At 35.4% G+C, this 26,711-nt stretch overlaps 1 protein-coding gene across 1 annotated transcript; it reads right to left on the bottom strand.

Annotated features, from left to right (window-relative positions):
• Positions 1-1,301: 1,301 nt before the first annotated feature.
• On the bottom strand, positions 1,302-9,842 carry LOC101898748 (divergent protein kinase domain 1C). The gene is made up of 6 exons (XM_005191960.4): positions 9,384-9,842; positions 9,165-9,317; positions 8,964-9,101; positions 3,975-4,183; positions 3,763-3,900; positions 1,302-2,046 (listed from the first exon to the last, which is right to left on the bottom strand). Exons 1-6 carry the CDS (start codon positions 9,531-9,533, stop codon positions 1,635-1,637), a joined length of 1,200 nt encoding a protein of 399 aa, XP_005192017.1. The 5' UTR covers positions 9,534-9,842; the 3' UTR covers positions 1,302-1,634.
• Positions 9,843-26,711: the final 16,869 nt, after the last annotated feature.

Genomic DNA, 26,711 nt, shown 5'->3' on the forward strand with positions numbered 1-26,711 from the left:
AATCGGACGAAGATATATATGGGAGCTACATCTAAATTTTGACCGATTATCTCTAATTTCTATAGGGTTCGTCCTGCGACCAGACAAATGATTTGCGCAAATTTTCATCTCAATCGGGCATTGATGCGACCTGTATTTTGTTTACAAAAATACACGAACATGCATAAATCGACTCAGAATGTGATTCTATGCAGACGATCAAAAGGAACTATGGGTCTATCTCGCTTCCTTCTCGCAACAAATGCACAAAAACATAATACCCTGACCACAATGCGGTGTAAGATATAGGCACTTTTTCTTTACCATTTTTGGAGCATTGTTGTTGCATACTTTTAGGCGCTTCGGACAGTTTTTAAACGTTATATGTAAAGTAATCATTTTGTCACTAAATTTGTTTTAAGGCTTAAGTGCGGTTTAAACTTGAACTGAAATTACTTTCTCGGACAAGCATAAATCGGCATAGAACATTAGACTATGAAAATAATCATTTATACCCTCCACCTTGGACAGGAGGGTATATGAAAATTGTCATTGCGTTTTGTAACACTTCTAAATATGCGCCCTAGACCCCATAAAGTATTCATGAACGGCAAAAAATTCTAAGTCGATTTAACGATGTCCGTCTGTTGAAATAACGATACAGCCCACATTGTTTGATGCGCAGTAGTTTGTATTGTGTCTGGGATGGTAAGTATTGCAAATGTGATATATCAGTCCCCGTTTCGGGATAGGCCCCGATATTCGGTATTTTGATGATTTTATCCACATTTTCCACCAATTTGTCTACGAATTGGTATGTGTAGTTCCTTATGGGTTCTAGCTCTAATGGCGGAACAGTGAATATATGGGTGCACTTTTTCGTATAGCACACATATAAAGGTACCTACCGATATTCGGTATTTTTATGATTATTGCCACATGTTTTCAAGGGTTTGTCTAATAAATAGTATTTGTTGTTTGTATTAGGTTCCAGCTTCGGTGATAGAATATTGCTTATATAGCTCCACGTTTTCGTATAGCTCCAATATAACGGTACCTCCCGATTTTGACGGTTTTACCACATTTTTTTACGGATTTGTCTAAAAATTGGTATTTGTAGTTCGCTATGGTGGAACATTGTATATATAGATCGATAGAAGTTCGGATCAAACTAAGCCACAAATCTATAAAATTTTGTAACCTGAGATTTTATAGACTCTATTCCGATATACCCGATTTATATCTTTACTAAGATCTATAAAATATTATGGTGGCCAAAATCATAGCCTATTAACAGTTAAAATCAATGATGATCCGTTGTAACATGATTTCTTATGCGATTTATTTATTCATTTGTTCTTATAATAGCCGTTAAAAAAGGTGAGCGTTAAGATTAGACTTTTCTAGTTGCACTATACTAAACCTAATTAAAATATTAAGGAGGGTTGTTTTTCAATATTCTTCATAGAATAATTAAAGTATTTCATGATAAAGTAGATTACAACATATGTGTTGCTGTTTCATAATTGTTGATCGAATGCATGAGATAAGGGGTTATTAAATGGCTTTGAGCCAAACCCCTCCCCACGTCCATTGTTTCTCTGCTAAAAGGAATTGTTGTCATTGTATTGCTCTTTAATTTCAATTGATTTGTTTTAATTGGTGCCCACCACCGCCTCCTTGGAGTCGACCTTGTGCAAACGTTTCATTTCATTGTACAAACGTAGGGCCAATTCTGTGTTGGGAGCATACGATCGACCGGCCACATGCAGATTACTAAACTTGGATGGATCAATGCAATTTTTGACCATTTTCATTAGATTCTTGGGTGTTTTGGCCGAAGCCAGTAGTCCTGGAAAGAGACCACCACCTTTGAGAATTTTATCACAGAATATTTGTAGATTATTATTTTGTTGTACACCGTTGCATGTGGATGTTTTGGTATCACATTTGCCCATGCAATAGTGGAAATTACAATCGGCATCCTCTTCACAGGGTGAACCATCCGATAAACGTTTGTCGATTTTCGTTTCTACATAGACGTGTTCAGCATTTTCATATTTGATTCTGAAATGAAATAAAAGGGATTATGTTATTAATTTTTATATCATAAAAGGAAAACAAATCTGTCACGCAGATGATGTTGGTCAACATTAGCCTAGCGAAGTCCATGGTAACCTAAGTCCCCTCTTGTCTTCAGTTTCCTTAGTCTTTATCAATTTAAAAAGTATAAGTCGGTTTAGCCGACAGATGTATACCCTTAGTCAATGTTCTATGATTTTATTAAATTTTGACTTCTGTTATGAGTAATTATAATTGTTGAGCATCCTATGACGTAGGTTCCGAAGGAAAGGACCAATATTGACCATTTTGTACCAGAAGGAGTCCGCAGATACATATCATCAACAGATCTTTTGTTAGCAAAAATGTTTGTGTGTGTGAAATTTGAAGAGAGTTGGATGCTAATTTGGGCGTTTGGTTTTTCAAAATCTTGAACCCTATGTGGGGGAGATACCAGAAGATACGGTCCGATCCCTGCCATCTTGATAACAGATCCTGTGTTGATAGAAATATTGAGATGTACCAAGTCTGAATGGAATCTGATGTTAATTTTGCATTTTATGAGCGCCATTGATATTCAAAATTTTGATCCTTTGTGGGGGAGGTGACAGAAGGAATGTTCCGATTTCTACCATATTTATAATAGATTTTGTGTAGATAGAAATATTATGATGTGGAAAGTCCGAATGAAATCGGATTAACATCCGATTCACACTTATGAGCTACATGGGTATTCAAAATTTTGACCCTTTATGGGGGAGGTACCAGAGGGAATGGAGCGATATATCCCATCTTCACTGCAGATCTTGTATTAGTATAAATAATGGGATGTATGAAATATGAAGAGAACCGGATGTTTATTTCGGAATTTTGGATCGTTTTCGTTATTCAAAATTTTGATCCTTTGTGGGGGAGGTACCAGAAGAAATGTTGCGATCTCTATCATATTTATAACAGATCTTGTGTTGATGGAAATATTGGTGTGTGCCACGTCTGAATGGAATCGAATTTTAATTTCGTGTTTCATGAGCTTCATGGATTTTCAAAATGTTGACTCTTTGTGGAGGAGGTGCCGGAAGAAGTGAACCGATATATTCCATCTTCACACCAGACCTTGGTTGAAGACAATCGGACTCTTGCATCACATCACAGGTACTTGATAGAGTGGACTGATATTTTCCATTTTCGCACCTGACGTGGCACTGATAGAAATATTAAGATTTGCAGAGTTGAAGCACTGTCGGATTATCCTTCCTTTTTTTGTGCAGTAAAATATTTTAGTGAAAATTTCGACCTTTTGTGGGGGAGATAATTATGTGGGATAATTTTACGATTTACAAAGTTTGGGCCGAATCGGATAATTCCTTCGAGAGTTGTACTGCGCACCAGCCAGCCAGACAGACAGACGGACATCGCTAGATCGACTCCAAATATCCTGAAACGGATTTGATTCAGACCTAGGGTCTAAAACCGTTTTTATTCGATAAGGCACGTTTTGGCTGTATCAAATGATATATACCCTCTGTAGCCATATGGATGAGAGTATAAAGAGGACCAAAAAGACTACTTTGTAGACTCGCTTGAAAAATTTAATAACAATACTCGTATTTTTATTTTCTATATTGTCGATGACTATAATCAGCGGTTTCCAAGGATTCTTAGGGATCTAAACTAAAGGGCTATCAAACTAAAAATATATTCAAAAATGACATTTCTATTTACCTGTTATCTCCCGTCACACCAAAATTACTTATTTTCATTTTACACATTCTCAGGGGCTCTGGTTTCATCTCATCCATTTTAAAGACAAATTCCATTAGACTTAAGGCATACTTCAGACGTTTGTGCCAATCCGATGATCTGCGGCGAACAATTTAATTAGAAAAAATGCAATTTGGAAAATTCTAGTCCAGATCAATCAATCAGTCACTTACACATATTGCAGTAAACTCTGCTCCGTTTTCAAAATATTCAAACTTTCTGTAGCATAATACGGACCACACGATCCCAACACAGTTGGAAATAGACTATCCTCATCGTAGAGTTTGCTCATCATATAGTTATTGTCCTTAAAGAGACGCCAGAAATTCAGCATTTGTTGGGGATTATTTTTGTCGATTTCCTGATTGACCAGGGCTTTAATCTAAAATAAAGAAATGTAATTTTAGTGTTATCTGGTATCCATGAAAAACGTATTTTACTAAATTTACTATAACAAAAAAAGGTTTGTTTAGCCCATGGGAGAATTAAGAAGGTAACCTAGTGTAATCATATGTTTACTATTTTTTCAAAATATATATATATTTAAAAATCCATTGAATATACGCAAATCGGAAATGGCAACATATTTTCGATTCATTTTAATTTGACAAGGTAAATTACAAAAAATTCAGATCTGGATATCCATATTTGAAATGAGGTTACCTTCTTAATTCTACTATGGTTTATCTAAAAGTCCAGTAAAATATAGCGAATCGGTAAGAAAATAAGTAAGCAAAGGCTATAGTCGTGCGGGGCCGACCATGTGATACCCTACAACACTACATAATGGTAGAATTCCCCTTATGTCCAAATTCATTTTGGAAGATTTCGCTTTTGAAATTGTGTCATAGACCCTTTTGACTAGGGACATTTGCCTAATACTTACGCAAACCGTCGTCCTGTTAGTTACAGTTAAATATAATCCGATGGTCATCCAAAATGCTACACTTCTTCCCTGTCCTTTACTCTCTTCTCATGCAAAATTGGTTTCAATTGTGTGATAAGGAAAATTTTTCTGTTTTTGGTACATTCGAACCCCTAAATATTTTTCGATCATCTCCAAAAGCAAGAGACCCCTCTGTATCTATGAATTAAGACCCATCTATATGATTTGCTTGTCTATGATATTTGGATATATTCGACAACGAAATCAGCACAAAAAACCAATAGTTCGCCTTTTTGTGTATATGGACATCGTCTGTAAACTATTTTCAACGTTTCAGTAAAATGTAAATTTTTGTTTTTTTTTCTCACAAACGGCTGCAAAATCAGAAAAATTTTTAGTTGTTGGTCCATTTAAACCCTAAATATATTGCGGGCATCTTTGAAAACAATAGGCCTAGCCATTCTGAGCCTAAAACTAACCTTATGACAATTTTCGTGAGGATCGGACGATAATTGCAATCTGTATATAATAACCCCAACCTGTGTTGTAAGGTGAAAAAATACTACAAAATGTACACTTGAATATTATAAGTCAAATTGAAAAAATGTCACAAAATACTACAAAATCTATTAACATCATTATTGGTATCATTTTATGCGATTTTTTAGATTTTATACTTTTATGCCAAGAGGGCATTCTGAATTGACAAAATTTCTCAAAATCGCTCCAGCCATTCTGGAGGTATAAGCATTCTAGCTAACATCCCCTTCCTTTGTATATATACATTGTATATATTTCGCTATATATATCCGATATTTTTACTATCGGTATCTATGTAACGGTCAGAATTGACCTGTTCGTCTATTTGTGATTTCGCCGGCATTAAAAATATTCGTGGTTTAATGGGAAATTTGACTTTTATTTAACACAAATGCTATGGTCTATTTCAACCACTAAATGCTACCCGATGACCAAAATTGGAAGGCTTCTGCCCAGCCCAAAGCTATAGCCCCATATCAATTTTCGCTTCGATTGGTCTATAATTGTGATTGGTCTATAATTGTGACCTCCATTTTCAATTTCGTGAGGATCGGACCATAATTGCGACCTGTAGAGTGATTACAAATTAACATGGACAGACGGACGGACGGACATTCATAGCTAGATCGACTCAGCTCGGCGAGATAGGAAGATCCATATATACTTTCCTATGTGGGAAATCAATATTTCGTGGTGTTACATAATTTTGGCCCAATCAAACTTATAATACCTCCAACACACAGTGTTGTAGGGTATAATGAGTGTTTAAAAATTATTCCACATCATGTAAGTTCTAAAAGTAATCATGGTAGAAGACGATAGGTAGATGCATCAACGCATGAATACAGTGATATGTCAAAATTTTTGAAATGTATTTTCAAAAATAAGGCGATTTTTATATGTTTTCTAATACGACACCAATAAGAGGTTATTGTAACATGCATTATTGAACATTTGTTACAAATTTGAATAAATTTTCATTTAAAAATTTCAATTTCAAATTTGGTTTGACAGTTCATTGTCCCAGCAGCTGTGCCGACGCGACTACCTGTATTCTTCTGCCATGAATGTAATGTGACATTTTTCACATTTATCTTCAGTGTTTCATAGTATACTTTTAGGAGCTTCTCACAGTTTTAAACCAATAAGAAAAGCTTTGTTGTATAAATCTTGTATAAGATGGGACAAAATGCATATTGCCGTTCAGTTTTATACCCTTCACCATACCATGGATATATATATGTATATGTATATATATATATATATATATATATATATATATATATATATTATTGATGTATTTTTGATCAGCGTAAAATTCTAAGTCGATTTAGCAATGTCCGCCTGTCTGCATGTGTGTCTGTCTGTCTGTTGTAATCACGCTATCTATCGAACGAATTGAGATAGAAGGCTAATTTTGCACACATGTTTATTTTGCCAGTAGGCAGGTTAAGTTCGTAAATGGGCCATGTAGGTCCACGTTTTCATATAGCCCCCATATAACGGTATCTCCCAATATTCCTTATTTTGGTAATTTTAGCGTCATCATTCACCGGAGTAGTTTCAAATTACTCATTTAGAGTTCGTAATGGGAACTACATTCCATGACAGAAAATTGTGTATGTAGGTCCAGGTCTTCGAATAGACCCCATATATCAGTACCTCCAGATATTCGGTATTTTAACGATTTGAGGTACAATACTCACCGAAATTGTTTGAGATGTCGTATTTGAAGTTTGTAATGAATGCTACAGCCTGCGACAGAAAGTTGTCTATGCAGGTCCACGTCTTCGTATAGCTCCGATATAACGCTACCTCCCTATATACGGCATTTTGATGATTTTAGCTACATTATTCACCGTTTATTTCAAGTTTCGAATTTGAATATTGTAATGGCTTATGACAAGCAAAGCCTATGTAGGTTCACGTCGTAGAGACCGCAATATAACGGCTATATTTGGTATTTTTAAGACCTTAACAAAATTTTAAACGGATTTTATTTTTTGGAAAATTTCAAAATTTGTTCCAAATCGTGGAGGATATTTTTGTAGTTTTTTTTTTAACCGATGCCAAAGTTCCACAGTTTATATATGCTAGCAAGGACTCGCTATCTTATCAGCGAAAAGTCCACCTTAAAATTTGAAATTCGTTCCAACAATTTGTGTTAGGCTTTTTTAATACTCAAAATGCAAAATATTATATGATAAAATTTTTAAATCAAAACATCATGCATCGTACTAAATTCTCAGACGTTGAAGGGTTTATATATTATTCAATATTTTCTTTTTTTTTTGGAAAGAATAATAGGAAAAAGTTTACGCTCTCTGCTAAGAAGTCTTTAAATTCTTTCATTTTGAAATTTACCGATTTTCTGCCCAAAACAATTTCAAACTCTCCATATGTAGACTCTAGAAACCAAGAGTGACTCAATGTGAAATTTCAGTATTTCTGCTTTATCCTTTCACCCAATACCAAATTTAGAAACATTTAGTACTCATATCCAAAACAGTTTATATCTCTCCATCCTAGACACCAACAGTTATCGCAATACAAAATTTTACGGTTTGCGCTGTATCTGCTCACACAATACCAAATTTAGTTAAATGTAATACCTTTGGAACAACTAAATACAGGGTTGTGCATATTCGACGGACCCATCTGGCAACGCCATAACTTTTGACAGAGATGTCACATCGCTTAATGACATACCGCGTTTGAAGCGTCAGTCCAAGCAGATTTTAACCATGAACCAATACACGCCACGCGAAATAGTTGAAATTTACATTCAACAGAAGAGGTCAATTGTGAAAACTCAACGTGCTTTTAAAACATTAAAAAATGTGAGAAGTGCGCCTTCTAAGAACACCATTAAGCGTTTATACGAAAAATTTTCGACTGATAAGGCTCTTTCTAATCCGAAGAGGCCATATAAAAGTCGACCAAGGCGATCGGCCGAGAATGTCGCTGCCGTACGAGCCAGTGTTGAGAGGTCCCCAAGAACATCCCAAAAACGCCGTTCTCAGCAGTTGGACATGGCTCGGACACGGATTATTCGCATTGATTTGCATTTGTTTCCGTACAAAATTCAATTGACGCAAAGAATGTTGACTGCGGACAAGCCTCGTCGATTGGAATGGGCCCAAAGAGTCATGGGTCCGTCGAATATGGGCAACCCTGTATAACTAACTATAGTAACGTAAACACGCTAGAATCAAATAATGATATTAAGCCAAAAAAAATGCTGTCCTCTGATTTTAACCACATTTTTCAATGGAATCGTCTTAAATCTACAAAAGAAGTTCTCTGTGAAGACTTTACCCTTTTAAAGAGATTTGTCTATATAGATCCACGACATCGTATATCTCTTATATAACGGTTCTTCCCGATATTTGGTATTTTAATAATTGTAGAAAAATGGAATTGTCTGAAAATCCACACAAGGAGTTCCCTCTGAGTACTTAAATTAGTATCTGAAGTTCGTAATGGGTTTTACAACCCATGACGGAAAATTGTCTATGCAGGTACACGTCTTTCTATAGCCTTCATACAGCGGTAACTCCCTTTATTCGGTATTTTGATGATATTAGCGACCATACGTCTGTTAATAATGCTTAAACCAGTTATAAGGTTTCAATCAGTGTTCCGTACTTTGTATGTCGATTTATGCGGAAATGCGATTTTTTTCGAAATCTCTCGTTTCAGATTTCGATAAAGATCAAAACCGGCGCCAACTTACCATATTATCATCCAAGGTCACATTATACGTAAGGGTAATGTGCATCTTAACAATGTGATGGAAGTTTTCAATTTTCGGATACACTTGCATGCCTCGGCTATCTATCCAACTAAGGTCATCTTTAATGTGGCGGGCCAGCTACAAAAGGACATTCAAAACATGATTAAATATTCTCCATACTCTCCCCATTACACCACACACCTTAACCGCATAGACATCACCGTTCTTCTCAGCTGTAAACATGATGGTACCCATATCTGCCTGGGGACATTTGAAGGATTTAAAGGATTGCTCATTGGTACACAACTCTTCGCACAGGGTGCCACTGTATTCGTAGTTTTTATATTTTTTACACTGGAAAAATGGAAATATTTTTTTGATAAATAAAATGCGGAAGCACACCCAACACATCCTCCATACCATATAGGTGAGGCTATTCTGTGACATAATTTTATAACAAAACTCCAAATTCATGTAGGACACAATTAGCATAAAAATGGTCGCCAGTATGGCCAATAGGATACAACGTTGCAAAATTGTTCGAAATTTTCTTTTGAAGGCATGCAGCATTTTGTTGGTCTTATTTTTATGGCTTTTGCTCGGGAACTATTGGAACTTTTGTTTGTTTTTGATTTTTTTCGATTTTAGATTTTGAAGATTACGAGATTTCTATGCTGTTTCACTTTTTCATTGTCGCCTTTTTATGTGTATTCTAATTGGTTTATTGCAATTGTTTGTCCACCTTCTTTCTTTGTCTGTTTTGGTCCAAACAAAAGGGGAATAGTTTTAGGTCGTTTATGTTTTGATTCCCAGCTTCTCCTCGTGTTGTGGGTGCTTTGTTTTTAGCCATATCCTTTGCATACTATATTATGTTTACGTTTACGAATGAGTAGCGGTAATGCCATGGAAGTAGCATAAAAAGGATAAGTTACGATTCTGCGCAGTAGTTTTCCACATACAGTAAAGACTATATATTTGAGTATGGTGAAATATTTGAAATTTTTGACATGAATCAAATATAAAACTTTGCCGCCATACAAATCCTAATGAGTTGTTCTCTCAATTTATATTCAAACCAATAAATGGTTTAAGTAAAAGTGAATACAATTTTCCTTCCTTGAATACATTTGATTGTTAATTCTGTCCGAATCCAGTTGCAGCCATAGATCTATAAACGGTGCCCGAAGAAAAAATTACTTTGCCGTAATACCTAAACCATAATAGGGCTTATATTCCCAACCGTTTTGGACATAATCCCCATTGCAATTATGAGTACTATGGCCGTTATACCCAAAATACAACCCCCCACACAAAAAAATCATAATCCTCAGAAAACTTAAAATGTAAAAGATTCAAGGTTGGAAAATAAGTTTGATATACAGGGTGAGATAAAAAACTGCAACAAAGTCAAACGCTTTAATTTCTATATATTTTTTTTAAATTTTAATGAGAAAAAGGAAACAATGTCGGAAATAGCATCAAATTTTAGAATAAGTCTAGATTTGTTCGAATTGGTCACCTTTGGCACGAAGTATGGCCTTCAAACGGCACACCCTGCCCGAATGTTGTTCTGCGATATTTTGGCCCATTCCCGGCGAATCACTTGCTTGAAGTGATCGGTACTTTGTTATTTTTTAGTGCCAACCTAGCTTTCGAAAATGCTCCAGGCAAAATAGTCAAACGGATTGGTATCCGGAGATTTTGGTGGTTATTGTGCGCTGGAAATGAAGCGAGGAACCTCATTTTGCAAAAATTTTTGGGTGGCGTGCGCTGAGTCCTTTTGGAATGTCCTAGGTCTGCGGCCAAAATGTTTGTGTGCCCAAGGCTTTAATACGCCCTTCAGAATATTTTCGCGATAATATTCGGTATTTATTCTGATGCCAGTGTCGATTAATACGAGCGGACAGCGACCATCGGCTGTTATGGCGGCCCACACCATCACCATGGCCGGCGTTTGAGTTCTGATGGCCAACCGATGGTGCACATTTTTAGCCGACCTTTTTGACAAATAAATACGATCATTTTGTTTGTTTATAAACTACTGGACAACGAATGTTCTCTCATCGGAGACTCTTTAGCTCTTTTGAGTCTATTTTCTTTCTGTTCTGGTGTAAGTTGTTGCACTTTTTGGAATTCCAATGGATTTACCCCGAACTCATTTTTCAATATTTGCCGAATGGAATATTGCGATATGTTCAGCTCACGAGCCATTTTTCGGCCACTGGGATGCGGGTTTCGATCATGTCGCTTCTTTACTTTTCGAACCATTTCTGCTGATGTTGCTGTTTTCTTTAAATGCTGGAGTGCTCTAACGATAACCACTTATTGTTTTCCAGCCAAATATAAAGAAATCACACTATCACACTTGAATTCCAACACGAATAATTATTTTTCTGGAAAATTATCACCGATATGCTTTTGTACGCTTGTAAACAATATAATGAACTGTCACTGAAATAAATTTAACAGCTGTCGGACAAGTGGCTTAGAAATGGGGACTCTACGAATATGTGGAACTGTATATTAATTTTCTTGTCCCATAGGTCGCAGTACCCATTAATATTTTCCAATAAGAAATTTAAAACTATTCCGGTGAGTAATGTTGCTGAAATCATCAAAATGCCGAATATCGGGAGCTACCTTTATATGGGGTTGTACGGAAACGTGTTGCATACAAACATTTTTGTCATAGGATGTAGTACCCATTACGAATTTCAAATACGAAATTCCGGTAAATAATGTCCCTAAAATCGTGAAAATACCTAATACCGGGAGGTACCGTTATATGGGGGCTATACGAAAACGTGGATCGACATGGCCCATTTACAAACTTAACCTGCCTATTAGAAAACTATGCATGAATGCTAAATTTTAGGCAAATCGCTCGAAAGATAGCGTGTTACAACAGACAGACGGATAGACGGACTAACATTGCTAGATCGTCTTAGAATTTTACGCTGATCTATTATGTATACACTTTGTAGGGTCTATCATGAATATTTCGAGGAGTTATAAACGTAATGACAAAGCTAATGTAGCATCCGTAGAATGGAGGAGGGTGTACAAATTAGCGAAATATCTGTAAAACCAACAGGTCGGTTAGATTATAACATAATGTTATGTCAGGATATGGCGACAACATATTTTTCCAGTACCAGCGGAATCAAACGCCATCTATGAAATGTCCCATCAAAGTCCCATCTTTATAAATTATATGTCTTTGCTAAATATTCCCTCTTGTTATATGAACCAACTTTCCTATAACATTTATTGTATAGTACTGTACAAAAATTTAGTTAAATATTCGAAAATTGTAGAATTCATTTAATTATAGACAATCACCACTTTTCAAAAATATTTTGTTGTACAGTATATAATTAGTTCTTTCAAGAGTAGATGGCGCTCTAAAACATAATTTTTAAATATTAAACCCTACAAATGACATTTACAAATGATTGCTCATTTTAGTGTCATATCTCTAAAAAAATGGAAAGATGTAATAATGAAACCCAATAATGTGAATTTTATCCTTTATTTTTCCTGAAGTAAGGGATAACATAACTGGACTATAAAGAAGAGATATAAGAACGGACCATTCTCTGACATTTCTGAAGTCCAAGTCCTTTTCTGATTAAATATGTTTAAAGTAATATAACTCAAAATTTGAATTGGTTGAATTTTTCGTATTTTACATATTTGGGTTTAAAGGATACAACATAAAACATATTTTATTTTGTTACAAAGTTTTTGTTGTAATTTTAAGTAGGTACATAGAACGTAAACAGCCCGAAAAAGAACAAGCAAAACAATTTTTAGTTCGGCCGGCCCGAACTTTTAATATCCTCCATCATGGGGTAAAGAAAACCTATAAAACTAAAGGTATCGAGATTGAATATTGGGCCCACTTTCACTTTTGGTTATGTTGCTATAAAGTCGTAAAAATACCGTCAAGTCGATTTAAATCTATTAAAAATGTGGCCAAAAATCACAAAAATACCAAAAATTCGGAAGTACCCCATAATGAGTGATATACGAAATCATGGGCCTATTCCACCTTCTGCCACAGCAGACAGAACCTATTACAAACTCTACAATTCAAATTTTACAGGAAAACGTGAACCTATAGAACCTATATAGCAGTAATCTGTCACAATAGTTACGGCAACGTAATTTTTTCGTGCGGAAAATACCCGGTTGTTCGATCCGAAAGATCGGATAACAAATTCGGGTTTTATTCGATCCTACAATATGTGTATCATTTGAAATACAATATGGAAATAGCTATTCAACAAATGGCCATACGTCGTGTTTTTGAACCGGTTCTGGAGTATTACAAGAAAATGTGTGTTTTTGTACTGGAACTTTTAGGAAAACCCGTAAAAAGGCTAAAGTAAACCCATTATGGGGTACTTAAATCTACATGATACATTATAGCCTAAACTCATGACTTTCCAAAATGGTGCCATGTGTGCTGATACCTCGTATAGTTCCGAAAATATTAGTGATAAAATCATGAAATTGAGATTTTTTATAGCTTTGCAGTTCCGAAGATATTGACGGATAAAAAATTCGGGTTTTATTCGATCCTACAATATGTGTATCATTTGAAATACAATATGGAAATAGCTATCCAACAAATGGTCATACGTCGTGTTTTTGAACCGGTTCTGGAGTATTATAAAAAAATGTGTATTTTTGTACCGGAACTTTTAGGAAAACCCGTAAAAAGGCTAAAGTAAACCCATTATGGGGTACTTAAATCTACATGATACATTATAGCCTAAACTCATGACTTTCCAAAATGGTGCCATGTGTGCTGATACCTCGTATAGTTCCGAAAATATTAGTGATAAAATCATGAAATTGAGATTTTTTATAGCTTTGCAGTTCCGAAGATATTGACTTTAAAGTCGAAGACCCAAAGGAGAAAATCGCAAGCCCTGGTCGGAGGCCGGCTACTTTAAAACCTATAATGACCAGACACATATTGAGAAAACCTTAATTTCATTATATACTTGCATTTATACATTTTCGACTTTTTAGGGGATTTTTTAAAAAGTTTCAGTAGAAAAATATTAATGTTCTTATATTACTCCGGAAACGGTCCACACAACATCACCACTATTTCTATGAACTTTCAAATTACACCAATTTTATAGAACCGTATGAAACCCGTATTTTGTATCCGAGTAAACCGAGTAAAATTATCCCGGGTATAAGAAATTACTTTGCCGTAATCAGGTTAAAAATACCTACATGTGATAAAAATTTCCGAGCATAGCCGTAACACTGAACTTGCTCCCCCAGAATACCGAAAATCAGGAGGAATATACGAAAACGAAATTAATCTGACTAATGATTTCGAAAGATAGCGTAATTACAACAGATGGAAGGACATCGCTAAATGGATATAATGGGGTAAAAACCGAATTAAGTTCTTCATAAATTATATTCTTCCTCAAAATATATTGAAATAGAGCTGGAATTTATGTGATGGATTCTATCATTGCTGTTCGTATAAAAACAAGGTTTATTTATTTGTGGAAAATCAGGGGATAGCAATGAATAGCAATGTTTACAAAGGAGTAAGACTGTCCTACCACTTGATAAACGTTTTTTTATAAAAAAAAAACAAGTAAAAAAGCTGTAAGTTCGGTCGGGTCGAACTTTGAACACCCTCCACCATTTAGAACGAATTAAGCAATTTTGAAAAAATAAAATCCGCTAAAAATTCGGTTGAAATCTTATAAATACCGAATTTAGCCGTTACATTTGGGTCTATACGACGACGTGGACCTGCATAGGCAACTTTTGTCGTAAGTCATTACAATCTTCAAATGCGAAACTTGAAAAATAATCTGTGAATAATGTAGCTAAAATCATCAATATATCGAATATATGGAGGTACAATAATATGGGGGCTATACCAAAACGTGAACCTGCACAGACAATTTTCTGTCTTAGGCTGTAGTATCCATTACGAACTTCAAATACCAAATTTGAAACATTTCCGGTGAATAATGTCGCTAAAATCATCAAAATACCGAATATCGGGAGGTAATATTATACGGGGGATATACCAAAACGTGGACCTACACAGCCCATTTTCAATATACAAAGCCCTGCAGACATAATATACATTTGAGTAAAATTTTATCAACCTACCTCATTTCGTTCGGAAGCTAGATGGATGGACATCGCTATATCGCCATAGAATTTTATACTCATCAAGAATAGATATACTTTGTGGGGTCTAAAATGTATATTTCGAGGTGTTACAAACGGAATGACTAACTTCATATATCCTCCATACTATGGTGGAGAGTATAACAACGAAAAATGTTAACCGTAACAATGCAACTTCTATTCGATATTAGACGCAAACAACTATTTTCTAATTCAATGAAGACCCAAGTACTCAAATCTAAAACTATTCCCTTTTCTGCGAAACCATGCATATTACGTACGCCATTATAACTTTAGTTGAATGCAATGGGAATGCATGGTTGGCGGGTGGTTATTTGGTTACCCACAACTCCGCCGAATAAAACAATGTCGTCGTTTGTTGTGCGTGGCTGACGCAGCAGAGATGTTTCAAGTGTGGCTGCTTTGAGATACTACGTCTATTTGTAATGGTTTGCCAGTCAAGAAGCATTGGGTTGCTTTTAGTGGCATTAAAAGCTACGCCAGCCAGTCAGCCAGCCATCCAGTCATATTATGCGCATATAATTCTCTTTTGAGCAGCCGCAATTTATGATGATTTATTTAAACGGAAACTACCGTAATGGGATTTCTTTTTACATTCATTTGCCCGCCAAGCCATCCTCCTTCTTAATAGTAGCAACAACGCCCTACTTGCGTCTTGTGCCTGTTCTCCCTAAGCAGCAGTGGATCTCTAGATGTGTTATTGACCTATCATGGAAGCTGTTTTTTTTCTTTCACTAAAAAGACGTTAAACGATGCAACGTCACTATTGACATTTTGAGACTCCAATATATTCATATGTAAGGAATTTCAAAAGATTGAATGTTACTATGTGTTTGTTAAACGAGATGAAAGTTACACATTTGTGAAACATGTACATATATACCAATGCAAATAAAATTATGTGACCGCAGAGATGAAGCTTTGTTTCTTTCTTAAAAAGTAAATCAACTCCCTAATTAGGCTTGAATAAATTTGTATATCCTTTATCGTGAGGAATATAAAACATTGGAAAATGCTTCCAAATATATCATTTGATACGGCCAAAACGTGCCTCATCGAAATAACTATTGGTCTCTTTGAAGAAATCCGTTTAGGACATTTGGAGTCGATCTAAATGTGTACATCCGTCCGTCTGTCTGTCTGACTGGTGTGCCCGATAACTCTCGAAGGGAGTATCCAATTTGGTCCAAACTTGGTGCATCGTAATATTATTATTAAACTTAGACCGAGTTCGGAGATGGGCAATATCGGTGCAATCCTTCTGGTACCACCGCCACAAAAAGTCAAAATGTTCATAGAAAATATTTGACTACACAGAAAGAGAAAGGATAATCCAATTTTGCTCTAACTTTGCAAATCCTAATATTTGTATCGGAGCCCAGTAATTCCTCCACAAATAATTCAAATTTTTTATACCCTCCACCATAGTATGGAGGGTATATTAAGTTTGTCATTCCGTTGTTAACACCTCGAAATATACATTTTAGCCCCACAAAGAATATATATTCTTGATCAGCACAAAATTCTATGTCGATTTAACAATGTCCGTCCGTCTGTGGAAATCACTCTAGCTTCCAAACGAAATAAAGTAAGTTGATAAAAATTCACTCAAATGTGTGTTATGTCTGCAGGACTTTTGGTATTGAAAATGAAGTAAGTTGATAAAAATTTACTCAAATGTGTGTTATGTCTGCAGGACTTTTGGTATTGAAAATGGGCCGTGTAGGTCAACGTCTTCCTATAGCCCCCATATAACTGTACCTTCCGATTTGCGATATTTTGATGATTTTAGCGACATTATTTACCGGAATTGTTTCAAAATGGGTATTTGAAGTTCGTAATGGGTACTACAGCCTAATACAGAAAATGGGCCATATAGGTCCACGTCTTCGTATAGGGTATTTTGATGATTTTAGCGACATTATTTACCGGTATTGTTTCAAATTTCGCATTTGAAGTTCGAAATGGATACTACAGCCTATGCCAGAAAATTATCTGTGCAGGTCATCGTTTTATAACCCGCATGGTACCTCCCTACATTCGGTATTTTGATGATTTTAGCACAATATTTACCGGAATTGTTTCAAATTTCGCATTTGAAGTTCGAAATGAATACTACTGCCTATGACATAAAATTGTCTGTGCTGGTCCACGTCTTCGTATAGCCCCCATATAACGGTACCTCCCGATATTCGGTATTTTGATGCTTTTAGCGACATTATTTACCGAAATTGTTTCAAATTTCGCATTTGAAGTTCGAAATGGATACTATAGCCTATGCCAGAAAATTATCTGTGCAGGTCAACGTTTTATAACCCCCATGGTACCTCCCTATATTCGGTATTTTGATGATTTTAGCTACATTATAAACACATTTTTTTTCAAGTTTCGCATTTGAATATTTTAATAGCATATGACAAAAGTTGCCTATGCAGGTCCACGTCGTCGTATAGACCCTAAGACGGCTACATTCGGTATTTTAAGATTTTTTTATACAACTTGTTATATCCAAATATTTATTTTAACCAGAAATCTGATATAATAATATATCATAATTTATGATTTCGCATAAAATTAGATATAAATGTTCGATTTCCTATAAATTTAGCACATATCAATATTTTATCAGTATTAGATGGAGTGGAATCCTTCAATGTTTCCAAAAAAATATCACATATCCTACAAACTGTGAAGGAATTAGTTAATATAGACCAAATCTGGCACGTTATAATATTTATATCAGACTTAGGTCAGATACTAATTGGACAATATTGGAAACTCCTTCGGAACCATCCCCATAAAGGGTCAGCAGTTTGAATAATCATAACTCAAGGCTGGGAGTATACATCTGCCGGCGAAACCGACTGACACTATTTAATTTATTTTACTACGAATTCCGTTGGGAAACAAAATCAAAACTTTAAAAAAACCTAAAATCGCCCACTGCGACGCGGGTTTCGATCAAGTCGCTTCTTTACTTTTCGAACCATTTCTGCTGATGGTGCTGTTTTCTTCCGTCCACTTCCTTGACGTCGGGCTAAGCTGCCAGTACCATGTTAACGAGCGATGGTGCGAGACACAAAAGATTTATTCACATTTAAATGCTGGAGTGCTCTAACGATAGCCACTGGTTTTCCCGCCCAATTTAAAGAAATCACAATATCTCGCTTGAATTCCATCACGAGTAACTTTTATTCTGGAAATGCTTTTGTACTCTTGTAAACAATATAATGAGCTGTCACTGTTATAATTTTAACAGCTGTCGGACGAGAGGCTTAGAAATTACAGCAGTCTGAAGTTGGTTGCAGTTTTTTATCTCACCCGGTAATGGCGTATAAAATCTTAAATGGTAACGTGCTTGCTGACTCTCATATTTTTTCTTCCAGAATTAATATCCCATTTAGATTAAGCAAATATTATCAGTTTTTAAATACTGATCGTAGATTTTAGTACTAGTGTTCGAAATCTGGAATAATTACGTATTTAAATGAGTAGCAATAGATTTTTTCCACCGGCTGATGAAATATTTTCTGTAGCTGGTATTTTAATGCCTACTAACGCGATCCCTACGTAACGGGGAGTCCGAAAAATGGAAAAATATTAGTCCAAATAACCTGATTTTGGGCCCATCCGACCGAATTTAGTTTAGAAGCAAGTACATCAAATTTAGAGAACATCGGTTCAGATAGATATAGTTTTCATGTAAAGCAAATAAAAATGCTGCTTATAATTTGTAATTGTCATTAATTCTGTCAATGAGCTACGGCATTCAACTACCGATTCACATTGCCATAAATTCCAAAGCAGTGTAATAAATCTTTTTAATATTCACATCATCCTAAAACTAAACAGCACATAATTCTAAATTATGTACACAATATGTACTACCATGGCGGCATCCTATTAAAATTCCAACCAAGATTTCGAACTACCAAAAAAAAAATAAACCGTTAATCATTTTATTTCTAAAGCTCAATTTTATATATTTGACAAATTGTTAAGGACGCTCTTTTGTGTCATAAAATGCGTAAGGACCAAATTTACTGCTAAGCTCTTAGCTGGACCATCAGTATGTCGTCAACCGAATAATTTGGAACATCACAAATGGCGCTTGATTGTTAAGCGCCTAGTCGGTTTGTTGAGTGATGTTGTAAACGGTTTTAAATGCAATTTCCTCTTGTCGTGACTATACAACGCGGATATTAAGAGATATTTCCTCGCAGATTGTCATTAGGAACACAACATGCAAAAGGGAAAAATATGCACAGTGGGATGCTGTTTTGTATAAAACTTTTTTAATATGTTTCACGGTTGTCCTTACAAATAGAGGAGTATATTGAAAGTGTTTTACCCAAAATGAGAAAAATATTTCATAAAAATTCATTGTAAGTACTCACTGCAGCCACATTTTTTTTAATTGTTGTTAAACGCCTTGCATGTGTGGCTCAAACTCTGGATATTTTTTATTATATCCTCAGCCATATAACTAGAGGGGATCACGTGCCTAGTCGAAATTACGATTTTGGAGTCGATCTAGTGAAGTCCGTGTCTGCCTGTTTGGCTGGTACCCACATTAACCCTCGAAGGGATTATCTGATTTGGACCAAACTTGGTACATCGTCATATTATTAGAAAAGTTAGATTGAGTTCGAAGCTGGGCAATATCGGTCCACTCCTTCTGATTCTTTCCCCACAAAAAGTCGAAATTAAAAAATATATATATTTCACTGCACTGAAAGAGAAATTATAATCCGATTGCTCCACCTTTGCGGTTCCTAATATTTGCATCAGTGCTAGGTGAGGTACGAAAATGGACAATATTAGTCCATTCTATCAAGTACCTCCCCCACAAAAGGTCAACATTTTGAATAATTCTAGTTCTTATAAAATGTGATGTAATGGTTTGATTATATACAAATTTCACAAATCAGAATATTTTTATTAACCCAAAGTCTGGTGTGCAGATAAAATATATCGGTCCGCTCCTTCTGGTACCTCCGTCACAAGGGGTCAATTTTGTGATTAGCCGTGAAACTCATAAAACGTCAAAATAATATCCGATTTCATTCAGGCTTGACACATCTCAACATTTCCATCAACACAAGATCTGTTATAAAGATGGTAGAGATCGGACTTTTCCTTCTGGTACCTTCCCCACAAAGGGTCAAAGTTTTGAAAAACCAAAACGATTATAAAATACGAATAAGCATTCGGTTCTTTTTATATTTCACACATCCCATTATTTCTACTAGTACTAGATCTGATGCGAAGATGGACTATATTGGTCCACTCCTTATGGTAACTTCCCCACAGAGGGTCAACATTTTTGAATATCCATGAAGCTCATAAAACGTCAAATTAATGTCCGATTACATTCAGGTTTGGCACATCTCAATATTTCCATCAACACAAGATCTATTATAAAAATGGTAGAGATTAGACAATTTCTTCTGGTACCTCCCCCACAAAGGGTTCGAGATTTTGAAAAACAAAACGCTCAAAGTTGGGGGATATAATTCATTTGATGCGACCACAATGTGTATTATGTCTTTGTGCATTTGTTTATAACATGGAGAAGGAAGCGAGATAGATCCATAGTTACTTTTGAGGATCTTCATAGAATCACTTTCTGAGTAGATTTATGGATGTTTGTCCATCCGTCTGCCCACGCATTTTTCTGAACAAAATGCAGGTCGAATTTATTATCCGATTGAAATGAAATTTTCCAATAAATATTTATTTGGCTTAAGGACGAACCCTTTTGAAATTGGTGAGAATCGGTTCAAATTTGGAAATAGCTGCCATATAAATCTTCAATCGATTTATCGGGTATATTGTGAACCAAATGGTACATCCGACCGAATTCCGTCTAGAAGGAAGTATTTTAAGTTTTGTGAAAATCGGTTCAGATATAGCTATCGCTCCTATTTAAATGTTTCATCCGAGGTGGTGTTTAAGTCCCTCACATTTGTAATATGCACTCCACAACAATGATATTTGATACCGGACATCAGATAAAGCTCGAGAATACCTCTGCCAAATTTTAGTGAGATCGATTTAAATTTTTTATAGCTTCGATATACATCTTCATCCGACTTTTCGGTTATTGTTCACTATATATTTAATAGCAGTCCAAATGTTCATATTCAAGCGAATTTTTCCATTCTGAAAAACTCTGTCAGATATATCTATTGCTCCAATCAGTTGGGTATCATATAGTCGGCTCCATCCGACTTTTGACCTTCCTTACTGGTTTCTTGTTGTGTCTGAAATTAACTGCGACTTTAACTAGGTTTATATGAAAGGATTCTAAGAAATAATTGTAAAAATGTGTTCTGGAACAAAGCTTTAGTCTCACATGCCAACTTTTTCTTTCGCATCCCTTTCAAAATATCCATTCCGAATCAATCCACCATCCCACTGTGTTAAATTATTATATACATAGTTACGGATGTTGCATTTTCCACAAAAAGAACTTCAAACAATATTGCGACATAGAATAGACAATTTGCTAACGTCTCATAATTCCAAGTTTTATCTTAACGCGAAGAACCAAACAACCGACAATAAAAGAAGCTTTAAACATCCTACGAAACTACAGGCACACCAAATATAAACACTGATGAAAATAGCGGCGAAAGCGGATGTCACTGATGATGGCCAAGTTAAGTACAGCAATAGACTTCAATAAAGAACATTAAATGAATATGGTCCATCTTGAGTTTTGCTGGCCAATCGGCCTTTGACAGAAGAAAAAATGTGGCATAATACAATTTAAACGTTGTAATATTGAAAAAGTCCAAAAGTTTATTAACTTTGGTAATGGACAATTGTTATTCTACTATGTTTTTAGAAATCTACCGAAACGAAAATGATTTCTTCACACATTTACATATTCTTTATGGATAGATAAAGTACCTAACGCAACAGATGTTAGTCAAACGACTTGCCTGTACTCATTTCAGTCGTTTGACTACGTGAGTGCCTAATTGACTTCAAAAATAAATTTATTCGTTTCACAAGAAATCTATTTATTTGTTTATATAATTTAAGAGGATAGGCGTCTTTATACACCCAAGTCATAAAAAGAAATTGACCATAATCCAAATGAATCCTTACAGGAAAGAATTAATAACTTTATCCTATTTGAAGTAGATCATACCACCAATCAACATTTGGCTTTAGAGCAGTTATGGTTTGGTTTTACAGGAAACTAATATATGGGAGGCATATTCAATTCTGAATCGATTTTCAATAAATTTTATACCAAATAACATTGCTATAGAGTGCATTAGAAGGAGTATATTACAAAATACATATCGGAGTTCAACAAAATGGAAACGTACGTCCCGAAATTCATTTGGGCTGATATAAGCCATTATTTGTACAATAAACATGAAATCGGATTAAGGATATTTAGGATCTATATCCAAATCTTAGCCGATCTCGATAAAATTTGGCAAAAGTATTTCCGAGCTCTATAAGATACCTGGTGCCATTAATAATATTGTTGTCGAATGGATATTACGAATTTGAGGGACTTAAACACCAAATCGGATGAAACATGTATATGGGAGCTATAGCTTTATCTGAACCGAATTTGATGTACCTGTTTCTAGACTGAATTCGGTCGGATGTATCAAAAATCTGCACTTTTGGGCAGATATTCGCCATTTTGTGCGAAATTAACCCCAAATCGGTTGTATATATATGGGAGCGATTTCCAAATCTGAACCGATCTTGATTAAATTTGGCATAGGTATATCAGAGCTCTATAAGATATTTGGTACCAAATATCATTGTTGTCGAATGGATATTACGAATATGAGGGACTTAAACACCAAATCGGATGAAACATATATATGGGAGCTATATCTGAACCGATTAAATTTGATGTACATGCTTCTAGACGGATTTCGGTTGGATGTCCCATTAGGTACACTTTTAACTCAAAATCGGTTGAAGATATATATGCGAGCTATATCCGAATCAGAACAGCTCAGAAATAAACAGAGGTATTTCTGGACTGTATCTGATATCTGGTACCTAATATAATTGTTGTGAATTGCTTATTAGGCTCTTGATGTACTTGCTTCTAGACTGAATTCGGTTGGATGTGCTAAAATTCAGGTCAATTGGACTTATATTGGTCATTTGGTGCACAATTAACCCGAAATCGGTTGAAGATTTATGGGAGCTATATCTAAATCTGATCCGATTATCACCAATTTCAATAGGGTTCGTCCTTGGGCCAAACAATTATTTCATCTCAGTCGGATAATAAATGCGACAACAATACCACATATTTCATAGAGCACAAACATACCCTTGCCAACATTTATCGAGATCGGTTCAGATTGGGATGTAGCTCCAATATATATCTTCATATGATTTCACGACATATATCCATCCGATAGATTGGATTTGTGCTCTAAAGTTATAATAAGTATTCAACAAGTAAAAAAAATAACATTAAGTTCGGCCGGGCTGAATTTGTAATAGCCTCCACCTTACCCAAAGGAAACATTTTTGTAAACTTCATATACCTGTAAGGCCGCTTGGATAATGCAGGTATATGCCAAATTTGAAAAAAATTCATGGGACCTGCATATACAATGTTCTGCCACCGGAGCTAGAACCTATTATGACCTACAAATACCAGTTTTTAGACAAATCCGTGAAAAAATGTGGCGAAAATCATGAAAATACCGAATATTGGAAGGTACCGTTATATGGAGCTATACGATAACGTGGATGTGGAAACGTGATTTCAACAGGCAGACCGACAGGCGGACATCGTTAAATCGTGGAAAAATGTGGATTAAATCATAAAAATACCGAATATCGGTAGGTACCGTTATATGGAGCTAGCTGGAGGTACGAATATCGGATATAATTTTCCGCCACCGAAGCTAGAACCCATTATGTCCTACAAATACCCATTTTTAGGTAAATCCGAAGAAAAATGTGTTATATGGGCGATATATGAAAACGTGGACCCATACATACAATGTTCCGTCAAAGGAGCTAGAACCCATTATGACCTACAAATACCAATTTTTAGACAAATCCGTGAAAAAATGTGGCTAAAATCATCAAAATACCGAATATCGGTGGGTGTCGTTGTATGGAGCTATACGATGACGTGGATGTGGAAACGTGATTTCAATAGACAGACCGACAAACGGACATCGACTTAGAATTTTATGCTGATCATGAATATATATACTTTATGAGGTCAAATTCATTATTTAAACAAATAAGCAAAGGCTATAGCTGTGCGGCCGACCATGTGATACCCTACAACACTACAATATGTTCGAAGTCCCCTTATATCTAAATCCATTTTGGAAGGCCCAGAGGTTATCCTTAGTTTTTGTGAACCGGAGAATTTGGCCAATATTTACGCACTCCGTAGTGTTGTGGTATATTTTACAGCTAAATATAACAAAAATGCTAGACTTCTTCCCTGTCCTTAACCCTCTTCTGATGCGAAATTCAGTTTCGATTAGTTTTCAATTGTGGCCTATTGAGCGACTACAAAAATTAGAAAAAATTAATTTTTTTAGTCTATTTGCAACTCTAAATTCACATCTTAAGAGCAATAGGCTTTAATTCTGACCCTAACCCTACCCCCATGCAAAATTTCATGTGGATCGGACGATAATTGCGATATGCATATAATACCCTCAAAACGTGGTGTTGGGGGGTATAAAATAAAAATTTTGAAAATTTACAATTCAAAATTGTAAGTCAAATTGAAAAAATCGCATGCGATAAAAAATATGACAAAAATTGAAAAAAAATAGACAAAAGTTATTCACTTTTTTTGGTATATTTTTCCGCGATTTTCTTAGATTTTACCGTTTTCTGGTAAGAGACCATTCCGAATTGATGGGAATTGTGGAAATCGGCCCAGCGGTTCTTGATTTATAAGCAGAATAAATAAGATATATTTTTTAAAAATAAAAAAAAATATTCGGGGTTTAGTGGAATTTTCTCTGTTTTCTTACATTAAAGTTAGGGTCTATTTTATCCGCTAAATATTGTCCGATGGCCGCCCAAATTGGTCCATTTCAACAACTAAATCATCTCCAAAAACAATAGGGTTCTATTCTGACCATAACCCCATCTCCATTTTCAATTTCATGAGGATCGGTTCATAATTGCGACCTGTAGCTTGATTACAAATTAGCATGGACAGACGGACATACATAGTTAGATCGACTCATCTCGGCGAGATAGGAAGATGCATATATACTGTCCTATGTGGGAAACCAATATTTCGAGGTGTTACATAATTTTTGGCCCAATCAAACTTATAATACCCTCAACACATAGTGTTGTAGGGTATAAATACGCAAGAGATAACAACCACTGTAGCAGGAAACTGATACCATGAATTTTACGGTATTTAGAAGACTTTTTACCAACTGATTTCAAAAAATGGAAGTGGACCCAATATTCAATGTAAGTTTCGGCCTCCTGATTGACTGTAATTTTAAAATAGTTCATCGATCCTCATTCTAAATTTCTGAATTACAGCATTTTCCAAAAACAACACTTAATACCATTTAGTACTTTTCGTATTTTTTCAGAACATATTTCCAAAACCACCAAATTTGGGATTTCAAGCACTATCCTTTCAGCCGATACCAAAAAGAGGAATCGACTATTTCGCATCAAACAATTAATTGAGCTAAAAGGTCCGGAAACCCAGCCTGACGTTTAACCGTATGTAAAGAGCCAGGATGAAAGAGGTTCACTGCAATTTCGATTAAGATGCAATTGCACTGTCTATGCCCATGTTTAGGTTGTCAGATTCCCGATATATAGTTGAGAAATAGCGCCTAAGTACAATTTCTATTAACTAGTATATTGGTCTTCCCATATATATAATATTGCAGATTGCTAACAGTTAGATCATTACAAATATTTATAAAATGTTATAAAAAATAATAGTACATACTCTGCTAAGCATTTTACTCAACTGATGGTAAATAAATAAATTGGACAACAATAAAAGTCAAGCTGTACAAAGTACCTAAAATATAGAACAATTTCTTCTGTCTGTCCTGTCTTGTCTTCACTTTATTCACTCCCAAGAAATGTTGGTCTTTTTGTAACGCCAAACAATCATGGAAATGTGGTTTTATGCTTTCCTTTGCCATATCTCACTGGAACCAGCAAGAAGCATGCAAAAAAAAAAAAACGAAAAGAAAAACTATAACGAGAAACGACACAGCAGTACAGCTATTGTAGTCGTGGTGGCATTGCCTGTGAAGCGAATACTGAAATATCACTTCATTCTCTCAATAGAGTGCGTAAGGAGTGCGCTTGTGTTTTTTTTTTATGAAATTTCGAAGACAGAATATTTTCTTCTTCGCGCTGGGACTTCCGTATTCGTAAAAGATATACACAGATGGTAGTGTGTGTTTGTATATTACATATACAGTTACAAGCAATGTAGTAGCTATTTTATCAGGTCCCCGCATATTATATATTGTTCAACTATTTTTGTGGCTGATGTTCAATGATTTA

Source organism: Musca domestica, unplaced genomic scaffold (assembly GCF_030504385.1).
Source record: "Musca domestica strain aabys unplaced genomic scaffold, Musca_domestica.polishedcontigs.V.1.1 118, whole genome shotgun sequence".
Classification (NCBI taxonomy): Eukaryota; Metazoa; Arthropoda; class Insecta; order Diptera; family Muscidae; genus Musca; species Musca domestica.

What these genes read in the sequence shown, in the direction of transcription:
- LOC101898748 (XM_005191960.4), bottom strand. Translation starts at nt 9,533, where the DNA reads ATGCTGCATGCCTTCAAAAGAAAATTTCGAACAATTTTGCAACGTTGT. An exon ending in AGAATAGCCTCACCTATATG is followed by an intron (nt 9,318 to 9,383) that starts GTATGGAGGATG and finishes CCATTTTTCCAG; the next exon opens with TGTAAAAAATATAAAAACTA. An exon ending in GTGATGTCTATGCGGTTAAG is followed by an intron (nt 9,102 to 9,164) that starts GTGTGTGGTGTA and finishes GTCCTTTTGTAG; the next exon opens with CTGGCCCGCCACATTAAAGA.